The sequence below is a fragment of the Mastomys coucha genome, unplaced genomic scaffold (genome assembly GCF_008632895.1).
Source record: "Mastomys coucha isolate ucsf_1 unplaced genomic scaffold, UCSF_Mcou_1 pScaffold7, whole genome shotgun sequence".
Classification (NCBI taxonomy): Eukaryota; Metazoa; Chordata; class Mammalia; order Rodentia; family Muridae; genus Mastomys; species Mastomys coucha.
In genome coordinates this window covers 18,717,659-18,738,251 of record NW_022196913.1, presented here as the reverse complement: position 1 = coordinate 18,738,251, position 20,593 = coordinate 18,717,659, and the positions used below count along the sequence as shown (strand labels likewise).

General features: G+C 38.6%; 1 protein-coding gene across 5 annotated transcripts in view; it reads left to right on the top strand.

The window, feature by feature from the left end:
• Hecw1 (HECT, C2 and WW domain containing E3 ubiquitin protein ligase 1) overlaps positions 1-20,593 on the top strand; it is a 361,630-nt gene that overhangs the window by 205,983 nt on the left and 135,054 nt on the right. For all 5 annotated transcript variants that reach the window (XM_031359678.1, XM_031359677.1, XM_031359674.1 and 2 more), the window contains 2 exons: positions 1,464-1,539; positions 5,637-5,806. In XM_031359678.1, the coding sequence (XP_031215538.1) occupies positions 1,464-1,539; positions 5,637-5,806 (246 nt within the window). The remainder of the gene's footprint in view (positions 1-1,463; positions 1,540-5,636; positions 5,807-20,593) is intronic.

Sequence of the window (20,593 nt, the reverse complement as noted above, 5' to 3'; positions counted from 1 at the left end):
TTGGAGGGGAAACTGGTAATGGAGAAATTTACATGTAAATAAAGAAAATATCTAAAAGAAAAAAAAAGAAAATTCAACAAATTTAGCAAAAGTTTAAGTAATTAGCCTGATTAGACATCAACAACAACATTTAAGTCAATTTTTGTTACCATTAATAAATCATTATAACCTTAGGGATTCTAATAAACTTTAATTATTAAAGATTGATTTTCCTTAAGTTTTATCATCTATAAACCTTGTATAAATTATGTAAACCTTTCTGACTTTGCTTTCAGCATTTCTGATTTTGTTTTCATTGTGCATTATGTGTGCATATGTGTATGTGTACGTGTGTATGCATGTGCACACATGCACATATAGACATACTCACCTTTAGGACAGTACTTACTTTATCATAAAATCTGTCTTCATCTAGAATATTTTCAACCCCCTTCTCCCCTTTCTGTTAGTACTTTTAGAGATTTAAATGGCTCCTGAGTGGGTTATCTCACCTTGAACAAAGGCCATTCTGTCTCATAGATGGCCAGAATTAGCTTAACACTATCATTTCCTGAATACCCCTTTGAATAGTTCTTAAATCCTACATTCTAAGGGCACACGCTCATTCTGCTCACCACCCATTTTCTCCTATTCAAAGACAACACTTGCATCCAGGAAAGGGAAACAGGAGGAATTACACCCATTCTATCCTTTGTCAAGTCGGTACACAGCATCGTCTTAGTGTCCTAATCACTGTGGAGAGACACCAATGCATCAGCACCTCTTATAAATAAAGTCTTCAACTAGGCCTTGCTTACACTCAGAGGCTTAGTTCATTATTGTCGTTTCAGGAAGCATGGCAGCACCCAGACAGACATGGTGCTGGAGAGGTAGCTGAGAGGTCTACATCCAGACTATCAGGCAGCAGGAAGGGAGAAACACTGGGCCTGGCTTGAGTATTTGAAACCCAAATCCCACCCCTAGTGGCACACTTCCTCCAACACACATACTCTGACAAGGCCACACCTTTTAATACTGCCACTCCCTGGTAACCAAGCATTCAAATCTGTGAGGGTCATTCTTATTTGAACAAGCACAAATATCCATAAACAGGCTAAACAGACATTTATCTAAAGATTGAGATCTGAGTTCAATTAAGCATAGTGTTTTATATCTCATATCTGATCCCTTGATTGCCCCTCAAAAGCAATCCAGAGTGACATATTTTTATTGTTTCCATTAAGCTTGTTTAATAGGGTTTTCTGACTTACCCATAAACAGAATTCTTCTAAAGGAGCAGAATTTCCCACAAGCCACAGAAGAAAGAGGGGAGGAATTTGGTTAGAGAAGAGTGAGATAGCACAAGGATGCTGACCAACTTGTTGCAGATCTTTCCTATTAGCATCTCAGTGCGCATTGTTATAGTGTAGTATCTCTTTTGATGTGTCTTTTACTTGCCTTTCATTTTTTCCTTCCTTTTACAGATTTTTAAAGGTATTGGCTCTGAAGAGACTGTTCAAAGTCAAGGAAGCAGGAGGTTGATCAGCTTCTCTCTCTCAGGTACATGTTGCTCACCTACAAACCTTATGCAGAGCATTAGTTTCTTTCTGTTGGTGCTGTAAAACACCATGACAAGTGACAACTGAAGAAGAAAGTGTTTCTTTTGGCTAGCAGTTGTAGAAAGCTATGAGTCTATCATGGTAGGGTGCAGATATGATAGCAAGCAGCAAGCATGGAGAGAGGATCGAGAAGCAGAGAGAGCTCATCATCAACCATGAGCAGGAAACACAGAAGGATTGAAAGTAGGACAAAAAATTTAAATTCCCAAGCCCACCCCATGCAGTGTATTTCCTTCAACAAGGCTGTACCTCACTATATCCTCTCTAGGCAACACCACCAATAACAAACCAAGTATTCAAATGCTTGAGCGTATGTGGGACATTTCTCATTCAAACCACTATGTGCAGTGAACCTGAATGTCAACCACTTTTACTTCACTCTAACTAATATACTTCAATCTCTTCGTGTCTCATTTACCTCACCTGTGGAATAAAAATAAAAATAAAAGGTATCTGGTCGATTGCCTTTGAATAAGTAAAAATAGTGGAAATTCTGCCAGTCATAAAGTAGCAGTGTTTTGACACTCTTAATGGCAGCACTGAGAGTTTACTGAAGGCGAGTAACAGAGCTAGACAGAACTTCCAGTCGACCCACTTAAGGAGAGCAGATCAAAGATGAGCTGGTCAAAACAGCATTCATTGTGAGTGAGGAGGAATCAGTGGAATCCAAATAAAGTCCATTTTAATTTAGCCAATTTTAAAAATTAATACTTGTCATGCAAAGCTTTTCCTGGGCAAAGGAAATGTGGCTTGGAAATTGATGGCAGATCAATGTAACCATTCTACTGAAATAGATGAAATAATAATACATGAATAAGTTTATTGGAGCCACTTAAAAGGGCATGAATAGCTCAGAAGGAGCTGCATCACTGAAAGGTCTACCTCATTATGAGTGAGAACTCAGGACAGCCTCATTATTAGAGCAGGTTGTGCAGGCAGCACAAGTTGGAGACTGTCCTTCAAAAAGCTCCACTGAGCAGAAAATCTCTTCTCCAGGCAGCTGTTTACTGCTTCTATGACCTCTGGTGGGGAGCTTGTAGATCAGGTAGTTTCTGCTGTGCAGGGCTTGCAGTATTGTTTACTTCCTAAGTCTCTTCCTCCTGCCTCAGTGAGGAAGTGTTTCAGCTTGGAGGAAGTTGGTGAACACAAAGAGGATGTTACCTTTTCATTTTCATGACTCTGTGGTGGTTCTCTAGTGTATTGACAGTGGGAAAATGAAGGAGTGACAGGAAATCTTGGCATTTTTTTATAGAACACTTCTGTAAACTGAACATTAGTTTGTCATTAGAAGTGTGAAGAACACTGAGCTGTTCTGAGTAAAATAATACATAAAACCTAGAATTTCACAGGCTACATCTTAACTAAGTCACCTTCAAGAAAACACCATTGCATAAAATCCAAAATCTACTGACCACAAGTAGAAAACTGTGGCCTTAGCTTATCAAATTAGTTTTCCATAGCAAGTGTGTCATAGATCAGAGATCTCATGAGACTTTAGGGGAAATAAATTGTCACCTGTTGTGATTTTATAGGTTGAAGCATGTCTAATAAAGTAAATGAATGTTTAATAGTAAATCCTAGATAATATCATGTATCTCTTTAGGTGGGATGAAAAAAGAGAGGAGAAGACAAAAATTTAATAGTTTTTTAAACCAGGATAAAAACGTTCAACCCCTGGGTTGTCATTTTCATGTTCCTATTGAAATGCTTAAGAAGTAACAATAGCTGTGCTGATTTTCAAAAACAGTAGGAACAATAAATATCACACAGGAATTTGCCAGAAACTAAAAATAATTTTCTATGACCAAAGCTCCAGTGGTATCTTGAGGTTCAGGAACGGTATGGCTGGAGAAAGGACAACAGCTCTGTTCGTTGGTCCCCATTTTGTCTCTGCCATTCAGATATGGCTCTTAGACATACCAGGAAAATTTTTCTGTACCTCAACATGACTCAGAATCAGTTAATAAGGTGTTCTGAGTTAAGTCATCTCCTGGTGTCCCTGATACATAATTTTATTAGTCCAAGATGGCAATTTCTAGCATTGAAATGGAACTGGGGCTGTAAACATGGCAACTAAAAAAAGAAGCCTGGAAAAGTAACAGATAAATAATATTTGAAATTAGTATGCACCACACTCATTTAATTCACTATCTCTATCTATGATAAAATAAATATTGTTCCAGGAAGAAGACTCAGTGGGTAACATTATCTGATACCAGGCCCACTGAGGTCAAACCCTAGGATCTACATAACAGAAAGAGAGAACCAACTCCTACAAGTTTTTCCCTGACAAACATCCATGTACTATCTTGTCACACAGAGGTATGGGGGGGGGAGGAAGAAAAAAGAAAGAAAATGTAAGAGAAAGTAAATACTAATGGAAATATTAAAATATGCTGCATGCCTCAAAGATAAAAGGGAAGGTCACTTAATCCATAATTAAACCTGATGGTTAGTTTATGTCTACTTGATACAAACTAAAGTCTCCATGGAAGAGGGAACCTTAATTGAAGAACTGCCTTCATAAGACTGACCTATGGCTGTGCTGTAAAACAATCTTTTTTATTTGCTAATTCATGTATTGTGAGTGACGCCATGCCTGGGCAAGTGGGCTTAGTCTAAGAAACCAAGCAGAGCAAGCAATAGTTGACAGGCCAACAAGTAGCTTTCCTCCATGGTCCCCGCCTCTGCTACTTGAGTTCCTGCCTTGACTTCTCTCAGTGATCAACTGTGATCAGGATATGTAAGCCAGGCAAACCCTTTCATCACCATGTTGGTTTTGGTTCATGTTTTAAAATTGCAACAGAGAAGCAAGCAAGGACACTAAGCAAAGCCCTCAAATACCACAAAGCTGACAAGACATGAATTGGCTATGAGAATAAAACAAGTGACAAGGATTCTAACAGTAACCAGCTGGACAACCAAACTGGAAGTTGACAAACCAGGACTATAAGACTTTTTATGAAGAAGTAATAAAAAATTTGACTTGAAGGATTTGTATGAAAAAAAAAAAGAGTAAGAACAACTGAAGAACATATATTTGAAATAGACCCCCTCTCTACAACATGAAATTGCGCACACTCAAACATCTTAAGTAAGACTGTTCAATTGCCAAGGTCTCCTCTTCCTAACACCATAGTTTCCTGTAACTCTCCTCAGTGGTGAGTACCTAGCTCCACACGGGGTGTGTTTATTTTCCTTCCATGGTTCTCTGCTCTTTTAAACCTTCTTTTTCTGTCTATCCTATACAGTGAAAACTATACTTACTGTAAAATGACTGCCTTGGTTTTCTTATGTCTTGACCTTGCAAAACAACTTTCTATCTTTGATCTAACATGTCTCCCATTAGTTTTCTTCCATGTCCACCATCATCCTCTCACCCATTCCCATCCTCTTAATCTGTTTGTGCAGCACTAGAAATCCAGTCCAATAACACAGTGCCATTTAAATTGGCATAATAAGACGAGGATTTCTTTCCCAGACACAACATATGCCAGGAAATGTTCCAAATAGTATTCTGTGCAAGTACAAATCAGTCTTTGTTTGTAATGGAAAATAGTCTAAACATTGTAAAAAAAAAAAAAAAAAAAAAAAAAAAAAGAAAAAGAAAAGAAAGTTTCACGTGTATATTGGTTACTTTTCTGTTGATGTAATAACATGACCAAAAGCAACTTCCAGAAGGGTTTATTTGGTTCTAGAAGGATAAGAGTTCATTATGAAAGGAAGGAATGGCTGTAGATGGCTGGATCAGAAAACTGGACAATTATATCTTCAACTGTACACTTCAAGCAAAGAGTGGACTGCAAGTAGTGTGAGACTCCAGACTCTCAAACAGATCCTTAATGGCATCTTGCACCTCTCAAAATCTTCCCAAACAGTGTCACAAACTGAGAATGCGTGTTTAAATATCTAAAACTATGGGGGGGATTTCTCATTTAAACCACCACAACGTGTTTTGAATCATTTGTTCTTGCATAGGACCTGTAGGTACTCAACCCCATTAAAACATACTTAAGTAAAATATCATTTATTTTATAGATTTCCAGGCCATGGGATTGAAGAAAGGGATGTTTTTCAACCCAGACCCTTATCTGAAGATTTCCATTCAACCCGGGAAACATAGCATCTTCCCAGCCCTCCCTCATCATGGGCAGGAAAGGAGATCCACGATCATAGGCAACACTGTAAACCCCATCTGGCAGGCAGAGGTGAGTGCTAGGGAGTGGGTGCTCTGAAAGAAAGATGAAAGGATCAAAATAAAAGAAGTGGTGATAAGCCCACCTCTCTGCTCATCTTGCTGTGAAGCACAGATTTGGTTCTTGAACTCATGGCCATGAGATTCAGGCCTTAGCAGGGAATCTTGTTCTCGAAGGGCTCAACTCCAGGGTCTGGGATTATTGCCCTAGGCAGTAACGCACTATCACAGCTCCTCCGAATGTAATGGGAAAATGCCGACCCTCCAGCCCAAAATTCAATCCAAGTATCAAGAAATTTAAAAAGAACACAAAAGAAAAAAAAGGAAAAGAAAAGAAAGAAAATCTTTAATAACATGTAACTGTGGTTGTGGTCAATGCTCAACAGAGACCAGCCTTGATCTGAGCATCCCACAATTTATACAGGGTCTTATAATATTACATAAACTTTCATCTGCAGCTGATTTTTTTGGTTCCCGCCAAACGGTACATTTTTCTGAGCAATTATCAATTAGGACTTTTTTCCAGCTAACAAAATCTTCTCATATAAATAAAAATAATTTCAATGTTGTTTAAGATTTCAATGTTATGTAAACAAAACTGCATTATTTTACTTTTGAGGACAAGTCATCTACACCAAAATTGGATGCCAAATATTGGAGAGGGCTGCTTTTATTTCTTTAGATTCTTTGTGCATACAAAATATGACATCATATGTCCTGGTTTTCTGCAGACAAAAACATCCATTTTTAGGTGAACTTTGACATACACAGTGGAAATAATGGGACAACTGAATTTCACCGTAAGTGCCCTTGCTTTGTAGCCAAATATCTGACAAGAAACAATGTAGGGGACTGTTTATATTGCCTCACTGAGAACGTAGTCTGTCATAATAGGCAAGGTATGGCAGAGGGAAAGGACTAATGGTTTGTGCACACAGCTCATTACATCCCTGAGGGTTATGAAGTAAAGATCATGTACTGAAACATGGCCAGTTTTAATACTCTACCTCAGTTCTTATGGCTCTACATCTGCCTCTGAGGTACCATGTAAAGAATTTTCCACAATTTCCCAAACAAAGCCACTGGCTGAAGATAAATATGAAGTATTCAAACTCATAAAAAGGTGGGGGATGTTATACTTTAAAACTATAACACATGGAGCTGTCCCTGTGCCACAGCTCTCCATACCCAAATTCCTCCTGGAGACCTGGTCTCCCAGGAGTGCTAACACACCATTTCTGCTCTGAAAAACCCACCTGGAGCCCTCATGACACAGGAAATCAGGAGCAGCTTGGGACAGGATATTTCCAGTTTCCATCTGTGCCTGGAGCTGGCCCTGTGCCACAGCTCTCCACACCCAAATTATACCTGGAGAGAGCTGGTCTCCCAGAAGTGCTGCCACACCTGAAAGCACAGGTGAGACCACCACTTCTGCTCAAATTCCTGGCCAAAGAGGGACCCACCCAGAGCCATTAGAACACAGGAACCAAGGAACAGCCAGGGAACCTTCTATTTTCCCTCTGCTCCTCAGAGCTTACAATGTGCCAGAGTTCTCCATTCCCAAATTCAACCCAGAGGTAGCTGGTCTCCCAGAAGTGCTGACACACAGGCTTACAGGAGGGACAAGCCACAGTCAGAGACAGCAAGACCAGATGACACCACAGATAACCAGATGACAAGAGGCAAGGACAAGAACATAAGCAAGAGGAACCAAGGCTACTTGGCATCATCAGAACCCAGTTCTCCTATCACAGCAAGCACTGGATACCACATCACACTGGAAAAGCAAGATTCAGATTTAAAATCACATCTCACGATGATGATAGAAGACTTTAAGAAGGAAATAAATAACTCCCTTAAAGAAATACAGGAAAACACAAGTAAACAGGTAGAAGCCCTTAAAGAGAAAATGAAAAATCCCTTAAAGAATTACAGGAAACTATAACCAAACAGGCAAAGCAACTGAATAAAACCATCCAGGATGCAAAAATGGAAATAGAAACAATAAAGAAATCACAAAGGGAGACAACACTGGAGATACAAAACCTAGGAAAGAGATCAGGAGTCATAGATGCAAGCATCACTAACAGAATACAAGAGATAGAAGAGAGAATCCCAGGGGCAGAAGATACCATAGAAAACATTGACACAACAGTAAAAGAAAATGCAAAAAGCTCCTAACCCAGAACATCCAGGAATTCCAGGATGCAATGAGGAGACCAAACCTAAGGATAATAGGTATAGAAGAGAGTGAAGATTCCCAACTTAAAGGGCCAGTAAATATCTTCAACAAAATTATACAAGAAAAGTTCCCTAACATAAAGACAAAGATTCCCATAAACATACAAGAAGCCTATAGAACTCCAAATAGATTGTATCAGAAAAGAAATTCCTCCTGTCACATAATAGTCAAAAATACCAAATGCACAAAACAAAGAAAGAATATTAAAAACAGTAAAGGAAAAAGGTCGAGTAACATAAAAGCAGAACTATCAGAATTACAACAGACTTCTCACCAGAGACTATGTCAGCTAGTAGATCCTGGGCAGATGTCATACAGACCCTAAGAGAGCACAACTGCCAGCCTAAGCTACTATACCCAGCAAAACTCTCAATTACCATAGATGGAGAAACCAAGATATTGCATGACAAAAACAAATTTACACAATATCTTTCCACAAATCCAGCCTAACAAAGGATAATAGATGGAAAATTCACAAAGAGAGAAACTACACCATAGAAAAACCAAGAAAGTAATCGTCTTTCAACAAATCCAAAAGAAGATAGCCTCACAAAAATAATTCCACCTCTAACAGCAAAAGTGGCAGGAAGCAACAATCACTATTCCTTAATATCTCTTAATATCAATGGACTCAACTCCCCAATAAAAATACATAGACTAACATATTGGATAGATAAATAGGACCTAGCATTTTGTTGCATTCAAGAAACACACCTCAGTGACAAAGATAGACACTACCTCAGAGTAAAAGTCTGGAAAGAATTTTTCAAGCAAATAGTCGTAAGAAAAAAGCTAGAGTGACCATTCTAATATCAAATAAAATAGACTTTCAACCAGAAGTTATTTAAAAAGGTAAGGAAGGATACTTCATACCCATCAAAGGAAAAATCAACCAAGAAGAACTCTCAATTCCAAACACCTATGGTCCTAATACAAGGACATCCACATTCATAAAAGAAACTTGACTAAAGCTCAAAGGACACATTGTACCTCGCACAATAATAGTGGAAAACTTCTACACCCCACTCTAAGCAATGGACAGATCATAGAAACAGAAACTAAAGATACAGTGAACCTAACAGAAGTTATAAACTAAGTGGATTTAACAAATAGCTATAGAACATTTCATCCTAAAACAAAAGAATATACCTTCTTCTCAGTACCTCATGATACCTTCTCCAAAACTGATCATATAATAGGTCACGAAATAGGCCACAAAAGGTACAAGAAGATTGAAATAATTCCATGCATCTTATCAGATCACCATGGACTAAGGTTGGTCTTCAATAACAACATAAACAATAGAATGCCCACATACACATGGAAGCTGAATAATGCTCTACTTAATGATAACTTGGTCATGGAAGATATAAAGAAATTAAGGACTTTTTAGAATTTAATGAGAATGAAGGCACAATATGCACAAACTTATGAAACACAATGAAAGCAGTGCTAAGAGGAAAACTCATATCTCTGAGTGCCTCCATAAAGAAACTGGAGAGATCATACACTAGGAGCTTGAAATCACACCTGAAAGCTGTACAGCAAAAAGATGCAAATACACCCAAAAGTAGTAAGCAGCAGGAAATAATCAAACTCAGGTCTGAAATCAACCAAGTAGAAACAAAAAGAACTATACAAAGAATCAACAAAACGAGGAGCTGGTTCTTTGAGAAATCAACAAGATAGATAAACCCTTAGCCAGACTAACCAGAGGGCACAGAGATAGTATCCAAATTAACAAAAGCAGAAATGAAAAAGAAGACATAAGAAAGGAAACTGAGGAAGTTCAAAAAATCACCAGATCCTACTTCAAAAGACACTACTCAACTAAACTGGAATAACTGGATGAAATAATACATTTTCTAGACAGATACTAGGTACCAAGGTTAAATCAGGATCAGATATACTATATCAACATTCCTATAACCCCTAAAGAAGTAGAAGCAGTCATTAAAAGTCTCCCAATCAAAAAAATCCCAGGACCAGATCAGTTTTGTACAGAATTCTATAAGACCTTCAAAGAAGACCTAATACTAATACTCTTCAAATTATTCCACAAAATAGAAACAGAGGGAACATTACCCAATTTATTCTTTGAAGCCATAGTTATACTTATACCTAAACCACACAAAGACCCAACGAAGAAAGAGAAATTCTGTCCAACTTCACTTATCAATATCAATGCAAAAATACTCAATAAAATTCTTGCAAACAAAATCCAAGAACACATCAAAATGATCATTCACCATGATCAAGTAGGCTTCATCCCAGGGATTCAGGGATGATTCAATATAGGGAAATCCAACATCATTATCTACTATACAAACAAACCTAAAGTAAAAAAACAATAAACAAAACAAAAAAACCCCACATTAGATGCTAAGAAAGAATTTGACAAAAATCAATATCATGTTTAAAGTCTTGGAAAGATCAGGAATTCAAGGCCCAAACCTAAACATAGTAAAAGCAATATACAGCAAACCAGTATCCAAATAAAACTAAATGAAGAAAACACTGAAGCAATCCTACTAAAATCAGGGACTAGACAAGGCTGCTCACTCTCTCACTATCTATTCAATATAGTTCTTGAAGTCCTAGCTAGAGCATTTAGACAACAAAAGGAGGTCAAATGGATACAAATTGGAAAGAAAGAAGTCAAATATCACTATTTGCATATAATATAATAGTATACTTAAGTAATCCCAAAAATTCTACCAGATAACTCCTACAGCTGATAAACAACTTCAGCAAAGTAGCTGGATATAAAATTAACTCAAACAAATGAGTAGCCTTCCTATACTCAAAGGATAAATGGGCTTAGAAAGAAATTAAGGAAAGAACACCTTTCACAATATTCACAAGTAATATAAAATATCTTGGTGTGACTCTAACCAAACAAGTGAAAGGTTTATAGGAGAATAACTTCAAGTCTCTGAAGAAAGAAATTGAAAAGGACCTCAGAATGTGGAAATATCTCCCATTCTCATGGATTGTCGGGATTAATATAGTAAAAATGGCCATCTTGCCAAAAGCAATCTACATATTCAATGCAATCCCCATCAAAATTGCAACTCAATTTTCCATAGGGTTAGAAAGAGCAATTCTTAAATTCATATGGGATAACAAAAATTCCAGGATAGCAAAAAACGATTCTCAACAATAGAAGATTATCAGGGGAAAACACTGGGGGGTATCAATCTATACTAAAGAGCAATAGTGATAAAAACTACATAGTATTGGTACAGAGATAGACAGGTAGATAAATGGAATAGAATTGAAGACCCAAAAATGACCCCACATACCTACGGTCACTTGACAGAGAAGCTAAAACCATCCAATGGAAAAAAGACAGCATTTTCAACAAATGGTGCTGTTTCAACTGGCAGTTAGCATGTAGAAGAATGCAAATTGATCCATTCATATCTCTCTGTACAAAGCTCAAGTCCAAGTGGATCAAGGACCTCCACATAAAACCAGATACACTGAATCTAATAGAAGAGAAAGTAGGGGAAAAGCCCCAAACACATGGACACACGGGAAAACTTCCTGAACAGAACACCAATGGCTTATGCTATAAGAACAAGAATCGATAAATGGGACCTCATAAAATTGCAAAGCTTCTGTAAGGCAAAGGACACTGTCAGTAGGACAAAAGAACAACCAACAGACTGGGAAAAGATCTTTACCAATCTTACATCCAATAGAAGGCTAATATCCAATATATACAAAGGACTCAAAAAGTTAGACTCCAGAGAATCACATAACCCTATTAAAAAATAGTGTACAAAGAATAAACAAAGAATTCTCAGCTGAGGAATATAGAATGGCTGAGAAGCAAACAAAGAAATGTTCGACATCCTTAGTCATCAGAGAAATGCAAATCAAAACAATCCTGAGATTACACCTCACGCAAGCCAGAATGTCTAAGCTCAAAAACTTAGGCAACAGCAGATACTTGCAATGATGTGGAGAAAGAGGAACACTCCTCCATTGTTGGTGGAACTGCAAGCTGGTACAACCATTCTGGAAAACAGTCTGGCAGTTCCTCAGAAAATTGGACATAGTACTACCTCAGTACCCAGCTATACCACTCCTGGCATATACCCAAAAATGCTCCAACATGTAATAAGGACAGATGCTCCACTATGTTCATAGCAGCCTTATATATAATAGCCAGAAGTTGAAGAGAATCCAGATGTCCATCAACAGAAGAATGGATACAGAAAAATGTGGTACATTTATACAATGGAGTACTACTCAGCTATTAAAAACAATGACTTCATTAAATTCTTAGTCAAATGGATGGACCTATAAAATATCATCCTGAGTGAGGTAACTCAGTCAGAAAAGAACACACATGGTATGTACTCACTGATAAGTGGATATTATTCAAAGGGCATGGAATATCCAGAACATATCTCATGGACCACATGAAGCTCACGAGAAAGGACAGCCAAAGAGTGGGTGCTTTGGTCCTACATAGAAGGGGGAACACAATAATGAAGGGAAGTAGAGGGTGGGAGAGACTTCAGAGGAAGAGAAGAGGGGGAGGGAAAAGAGTGGCAGAATCGGGTATGGGAGGAGATGGAGTAGATGAAGAGAGGGTAAGGAAATTGAACAGAGGTGTGTAGCAATGGGGGATGGGGAACTGGGAGTAGCAACTGGAAAGTCCCACATGCCAGAAAAGCAAGTGCCTCCTGGGACCCTACGGGGATGACATTAGCTGAAATACCTCACAAATGGGAGGGAGAACCTGTCAGGACGATATCCAGAGGTTAAGCATGCCCCGCCTGGTTGAGGGATTGGGGCCACCCAATCCAACTCCAAACTCCAAAATTTTAACCCAGAATTGCTCCTGTCTAAAGGAAATACAGGGACAAAGAGTGGAGCAGAGACTGAAGGAAAGGCCATCCAGAGACTGCCCCACATGGGGATCCATCCCACATGCACACACCAAACCCAGACACTATTGATGATGCCAAGAAGTGCTTGCTGACAGGAGCCTGATATAGGCTGTCTCCTGAGAAGCTCTGCCAGATCCTGACCACTACAGATACAGATGCTTGCAGCCAACCATCAGACTGAGCACAGGGACCCCAGTGAAGGAGCTGAAGGGCCCTTATCTGACAGCAACGGAAGGGGAGGCCCTTGGTCCTGTGAAAGCTTGATGCCCCAGTGTAGAGGAATGCTAGGGTGGTAAGGCTGGAGTGGGTGGGTGGATGGGTTGTGGGGGAGCACCCTCATAGTAGCAGGGTAAGAGAGAATGGTATAAGGGGTTTGCAGAGGGAAAACCGGGAAAGAGGATAACATTTGAAATGTAAACCAATAAAATATCCAATTTAAAAAAAATACTGTAACACATTTCCCTCTTTGTCTTGTTTCTTCCTGTTTTACACTCCAATGTTTTCTTAGACACTATAGGCAATGGTACTAAAAGCAGATAGGTAAGAATTGTTCTCATTTTTGTGAGTGTAATTAGTAGCTTATATGATTTATCTTCATTTTTCTTCAATATGATCCTGTGGAATCATTCACTGTAGTTTTGTTTTGTTTTTATTTTCTAGTCAGAAACTTCAAACTGCCTTTCTGCATCTGTTTTCTTTTGTTTCTATTAGGTTGTTGTGTAATTACCTTCTTGTTTAAATTTAAAAACTGAAGTAAATTGAAACAAAGAAAAAGATACAGGTAAAGATAATTACACAATTTCCTCATATCTTTCTTCCCTCCAACCTCCAAATGTCTCCCCTTACTCCCTCTTGAATTCATGTCCTTTTTCTTTTACTATTATTGTTACATATATGTGAATAAATATAAGTACAATCAGCCAACTTCCTTTAAGTTTGTATGTCTACAATTTGAAGGTCAGCTGCTTGCTAGTGTTTAGGTAATTAGGTGGTTTAATCTAGGGAAAGATTAGTCTTTCTTCTCTCAGAAGTCATCCATTGACTGTAGTTCATGAAGCCAGTTTTCAGGAAGAGCCTGGCTTCTTACAAGGTTTGATTTGTTCATACGTAATATAACTTCGAGAAGTCGTCCAAGGATATTCTATGACCGTCTTTAAATGCGATGTGGAAGGACTATGTGGGGGCTGAGCATTCCACAGTCTCATTCTCTGTGCTCTGGCAACATGTGAGTCTCTGTGTAAATCACCATGTACTACCATAGAACTTCTCTGAGGAGGGTGAATGATACATTAATCTACAGGTAAAGACATGCCATAAAGATTTGGTATACTTCTATATAGTATTCTGTATCAACTTAGCAGAATAACAGCAGCAGGTTCTTCACTAGGGGATGTAACTTGCCTGTCTAGCCACAGCTTCTTGTTCTCATAATGGTGCCAGGTATGGGCTTCATCTTTTGGAATGGGACCAAAATCCAATCAGAAAGGTGTTGGCTGCTCCCATCATTTTCATATCACTGTTGCTCCAGTGAGTGTGTCTTGCCAGTTTAATCTTTATTGAGCTCAAAGGGTTTAGCTGGGGGAGGTTGATGACTATGGTTCATGTCTGGGAGTGTGCATATCGCCTTCCAGAGCTATGAAAGCTAGCCAGTAGGGGTGACTCTTTCAGACCAGTACCAACTTCTATAAAGTAACCAGTAACATTGCCAATAACCTGTAAAGCTTGGACATCTACAGGATCTCACTGGCCAAAAGAGTTTATGCCTAGCATTGGGATTTTAGTCTGTTAGTGGACTGTTGTGGTGTAATTGCCTTTTAACTCTGTATGTATGTATGAATATATGTATGTATGTATGTATAATGTATGTATGTATAATGTATGTATGTGTATGTATATATATATATATGTGTGTATGTATATGTGTGTATGTGTATATGTATGAATATAGTATGTGTTTCCATGTGCATGTGTGCATACATATATATGTGTAGTTCATATGTACATATATGTACTTGCATATCTATGTATAGTTCAGGGAGAAGCATCTACATTAATAGGTTTTCATATGACTTGTTTGAAAGGCCTTCAAGGTTACTATTTGTCCCCATATTCTGTCCTTTACCCTACACTCCTATTCTCCAATCCAATTTAATTCTTCCTGTTTCATTATTCCAATTGACCCTTTATACAATTTTGTTTGCTCTTCTTTCCTTTGAAATCCCCCCATTTTCCATTTCCAATATTCTGATCTCTATGGATATTCCAAATGAAGCACATATCTGAGTGACACACAGTGACATCCATAAATGAAAGAAAACATGTAATATTTTTATTTTTGAGTATGTATGACCTCACACATAATGCTATTCCCAGGTCTATCAACCTGTGAAATTCATATTTTTTATTTTTTTAATTTTTTGAGATTAAAATAGTCCCTTTAGTCATTCAAAATCTCCCCATATACTTACCTTTCTCTCTTTCAATTGCATGGCCTATTTCTCTTTAACTGTTGTTACATACACACAAACACATGCAAATAAGCTTTTTTGTTGCTGAAGAACCTCTTGACTTTAATAGCAGCTAATATTAATTGATCATATGTGTGTATACATGTGTGTGTTTATGTCAGCACCATACACCCATACAACTACCATATATACCTGTATATATACACTGTATAAGCATTTCTATCCACAGTGTTCTACATTTTACATATTATCTATAATCTATTGGTCCTTCTCCACTTTCATGTGCCCATTTCCCATCTAAAACAACGCTTTAAAGTTTCCTGGCTTCTACTTTTAGAAGCCAAATTAAATACACAACAATATTTAAAATGAGGAGCCACATGCTACATCACCCAAACAGTTCTATTCTGTAACCTGAAATATTCATGATTTCATTGTTCTTTACAACTAACATTCCACTGAGCATGTGTGCCATATTTCCCATATCTATTTGTCAGTTGACAGACATCTATCCATTTCCTGGATATTATGAATAGAGCAGCAATGAACATGGATATGCAAGTGTATCAAAATGGGGTATAATGTCCTTTGACTGTATACCGAGGACCTTGGTCGTATGATAGTTCCATTTCTAGTTTTTCAAGTAACTGATTTCCAAAGTAGCTGCAGTTGTTCGTACAAAACAACAACATACAAGAATACTGCATTCCCCATAATCATCCCAGCTTTTGTGGTTATTTGGAATTCTAGTGGTTGCTACTTTGACTAGGACAATCCTTCCTTTCTTTCTTTCTTTCTTTCTTTTCTTTTATTGGATATTTTCTTTATTTATATTTCAAATGTTATCTCCTTTCCCAGTTTCCCCTCTGGAAACCCCTTATTCCATCCCCCACTTACCCACTCCCACCTTCCTGCCCTGGCATTCCCCTACACTGGGGCATCAAGCTTTTACAGGACCAAGGGCCTCTTCTCCCACTGATGCCTGACAAGGCCATCCACTGCTGCATATGCAGCTGGAGCCATGGGTCGACCCATGTGTACTTTTTGGTTGGTGGTTTAGTCCCTGGGAACTCTGGAGGGTCTGGTTGGTTGATATTGTTGTTCTTCCTATGGGATTGCGTACCACTTCAGCTCCTTCAGTCCTTTCTCTAACCTCCATTGGGGACCCTTTGCTTAGTCCAATGGTTGGCTGCAAGCATCGGAATCTGTATTTGTCTGGCAGAGCCTTTCAAGAGATAGCTATATGAGGCTCCTGTCAGCAAGCACTTCTTGGCACTAGCAATAGTTTCTGTGTTTGGTGACTGTATATGGGATGGATTCCAAGGTGGGGCAGTCTCTGGATGGCCTGTCCTTCGTCTCTACTCCACACTTTGTGTTCATATTTCCTCCTGTGAGTATTTTGTTCTTCTTTCTAAGAAGGACTGAAGCATCCATACTTTGGTCTTCTTTCTTCTTGAGCTTCATGTGGTCTGTGAATTGTAACTTGAGTATTCCAAGCTTTTGGGCTAATATCCATTTATCAGTGAGTGCGTATTATGTGTGTTCTTTTGTTATGGGGCTACCTCACTCAGGGTATTTTCTAGTTCTATCCATTTGCTTAAGAATTTCATGAAGTCATTGTTTTTAAGAGCTCAGTAGTACTCCATTGTGTAAATGTACCACATTTTCTGTATCCATTCTTCTCTTGAAAGATATCTGGGTTCTTTTCAACTTCTGGATATTATAAAAAGAAAAAAGGCTTCTATGAACATAATGGAGCATGTGTCCTTGTTATATGTTGGAGCATCTTTTGGGTATATGCCAGGAGTGGTATAGTTGGGTACTGAGGTACTACTATGTCCAATTTTCTGAGGAACCACCAGACTGATTTCTAGAGTGGTTGTACCAGCTTCCAATCCCACCAACAATGGAGGAGCATTCCTCTTTCCCCACATCCTTGCCAGCATCTGCTGCCACATGAGCATTTCCCTGATGACTAAGAACGTTGAACATTTCTTTGCTTCTAAGCCATTCAATATTCCTCAGTTGAAAATTCCTTGTTTAGCTCTGTACCCCATTTTTAATAGGGTTATTTAATTCTCTGGAGTCTAACTTCTTGAATTCTTTGTATATGTTGGTTGTTAGCCCTCTATCAGATGTAGGATTGGTAAAGATCTTTCCCCAGTCTGTTGGTTGCCATTATGTCCTATTGACAGTGTCCTTAGCCTTACAGAAGCTTTGAAATTTTATGAGGTCCTATTTGTCAATTGTTGATCTTAGAGCATAAACCATTGGTGTTCTGTTCAGGAAATAACCTTGTAAAATAGCTTGTGATATTTGGAAGATTCAATGAGACCACCTAGAATAACCAAGATCAATAAAACAGGTGATTTTTAAGTTATGGCTAAGGATTTAAGCATATGTGGCAAATTCCTGGCAATGGAGGGTTACAAACTGTCTACATGTGACATTGTCTCCCCTACTATTTAGTGATTTCATTTATATTCTTTTCATATATATGTATACATATACATATATATGTATATATGTGTGTGTATCAAGCTTCTGCAAATGGCCTTTAGTGTTATTTGTCTGTCCCCATATTCCCTCGTTCTTCTCCATCTCTTTCCTATTTATCATCATATTCTAGTTTCCTCTTTGTCTCTACATAACTAATAAACTCTATGTTTTCTTCCTTGGGAGATCTCTTACCTTTTAGTCTTTTACTGAATACCTAATTTCTGTGGTTATTTAAATTATGGCATACTTACTAAAGGCTTAAAAGGTAACACCTACATATAAGAAAAAATATATTTGCCTTTTGGGACCTAGGCTACTCACTCAGGATGATTTTTTTTCTAGCTTCATCCATTTACCTCTAAATTTCATAGTTTCATTTTTCTTAATAGATGAATAATATACCACTGTGTAAGTACACCACATTTTCATTATCCATTCATCAGCTCATACACTAGGTTGTTTCCAATTTCTGTCTCTTATGAACAGAGCAGTGGTAAACATGAATGGGCAGGTATCTCTACAGTAAGACTTAGAGTCCTTTAGATACATGCCCAAGGGAGGTATAGCTGCTTCTTGGGGGTACATTGAGTCCCAGCTTCCAGAGGAACCATCACACTGATTTTCATAGTAACTTTACCAGCTTATACTCCCACCAGCACTGAATAAATGTTCCCATTTGCAAGCATTCTCTCCCATATGTGCTGCCTCTTGTTTTATTGGTCTTGGCCATTCTGAGTACAGTAAGATGAAATCTCAGAGTAGTTTTAATTTACATTACCCTGATGGTTAAAGATGTTGAAATTTTCTTTGTTTCCCAGCCATTCGTGTTTCATCTTTTGAGAGCTCTCTGTTTATTTCTATTCCCTATTTTTAGTTGAATTCATTATTTTCTTGAGGTTCTTATATATTCTAGATAAAAATACACCTCTAACAGATGCTTAATTGGCAGACTATTTCCATTCTTTAGGCTGCCACTTTGTCTGAAGGATGGTATCCTTTGTCATGCAGAAGTTTTCCAGCTTGCATGAGGTCCATGTAAGACTTGGTTTTCTCCAGTTCCATCTATTTCCCTAAGAATTTCATAAATTCATTGATTTTAATAGCTGAGTAGTACCCCACTGTATAAATGTACCACATTTTCTGTATCCATTCCTCTGTTGAAGGACGTCTGGGTTCTTTCCAGGTTCTGGCTATTATAAATAAGGCTGCTATGAACATAGTGGATCATGTGTCCTTGTTACATGTTGGAGCATCTTCTGGGTATATGCCAGGAGTGGTATAGCTGGGTACTCTGGTAGTAATATGTCCATTTTCCTGAAGAACCACCAAACTGATTTCCAGAGCACAAAAGAACACACATGGTATGCACTCACTGATAAGGGGATGTTAGCCCAGAAGCTCGGAATACTCAAGATTCAATCGACAAACCATAAGAAATTCAAGAAGAAGGAAGACCAAAGTGTGGATACTTCGTTCCTTCTTAGAAGGAGGAACAAAATACCCATGGAAGGAGTTGCAGAGACAAAGTATGGAACAGAGACTGAAAGAAGGAAAATCCAGAGTCTACCCCACCTGAGAATCCTTCCCATATTCAATCACCAAACCCAGACACTATTGTGGATGCCAGCAAGTGCTGGCTGACAAGAGCCTGATATAGCTGTCTCCTGAGAGACAGTGCCAGACTGATACAGAAGTAGAGGTTCACAGCCATCCATTGGACTGAACACAGGGTCCCCAATGAAGGAGCTAGAGAAAGAACTCAAGGAGCTGAAGGGGTTTGCAGCCCCTTACAACAAACAACAATATGAACTAGTTGTTCCTAGGACCCTCAGAGCTCCCAGGGACTAAACCACCAATCAAAGAGTACATATGGTGGGACTCATGGACCCAGCTGCATATGTAGCAGAGGATGGCCTAGTCAGTCATCAATGGGAGGAGAGGCCCTTGGTCCTGTGAAGGTTCTGTGCCCCAGTGTAGGGGAATACCAGGGCCAGGAAGCAGGAGAGGGTGGGTTGGTGAGCAGGGGTAGGGGGAGGGAATAGGGTTTTTTTTTTTTTTTTGGAGAGGAAACCAAGAAAAGAGATATCATTTGAAAAAAAACTGGACAAACTTTAGGGATAAATTTTAGATGCATGTCTCTGATGAGAACAAGTGTTTTCAGGGTGGTGTGGCATAGACAGATTGACATTTTTGGAATAGGAGAATCACAGAAGTCTCTAGGTACAAAATACCCTTATGAATGACCAGAAGTAATGTCTCTTGTACATTCTGCTCAACATTGTAGCGTATACGTTTTAAAAATACATGCCGTATTAAAAAGTGTATTGCAAAAATAGAGGGGTTAGATTGGAGGAAAAAAGACTGTTGGTCTTAGTACCTGAGCTATCAGTGTCATGCTTAAAGGTCCTCTACCAATGAGTTAAAGCTCACTCCCAGGCTTTCTCTAATGGTATACTCTTAGGTTGAGGTGCTTGTTCCATTTGGAGTAGAGATTTGTTCAGGGTGGATCTATTTTCATTCTTCTACATGCAGCCATCCAGTTTGATAAACACAATTTGTTGAAGATGCTATCTCTTCTCTAGTGTGCACTTTTAGCTTCTTTGTCAAAAATTGGGTGTTCCTGGGCAGATGTCATACAGACCCTACAAGAACACAAATGCCAGCCCAGGCTACTATACCCAGCA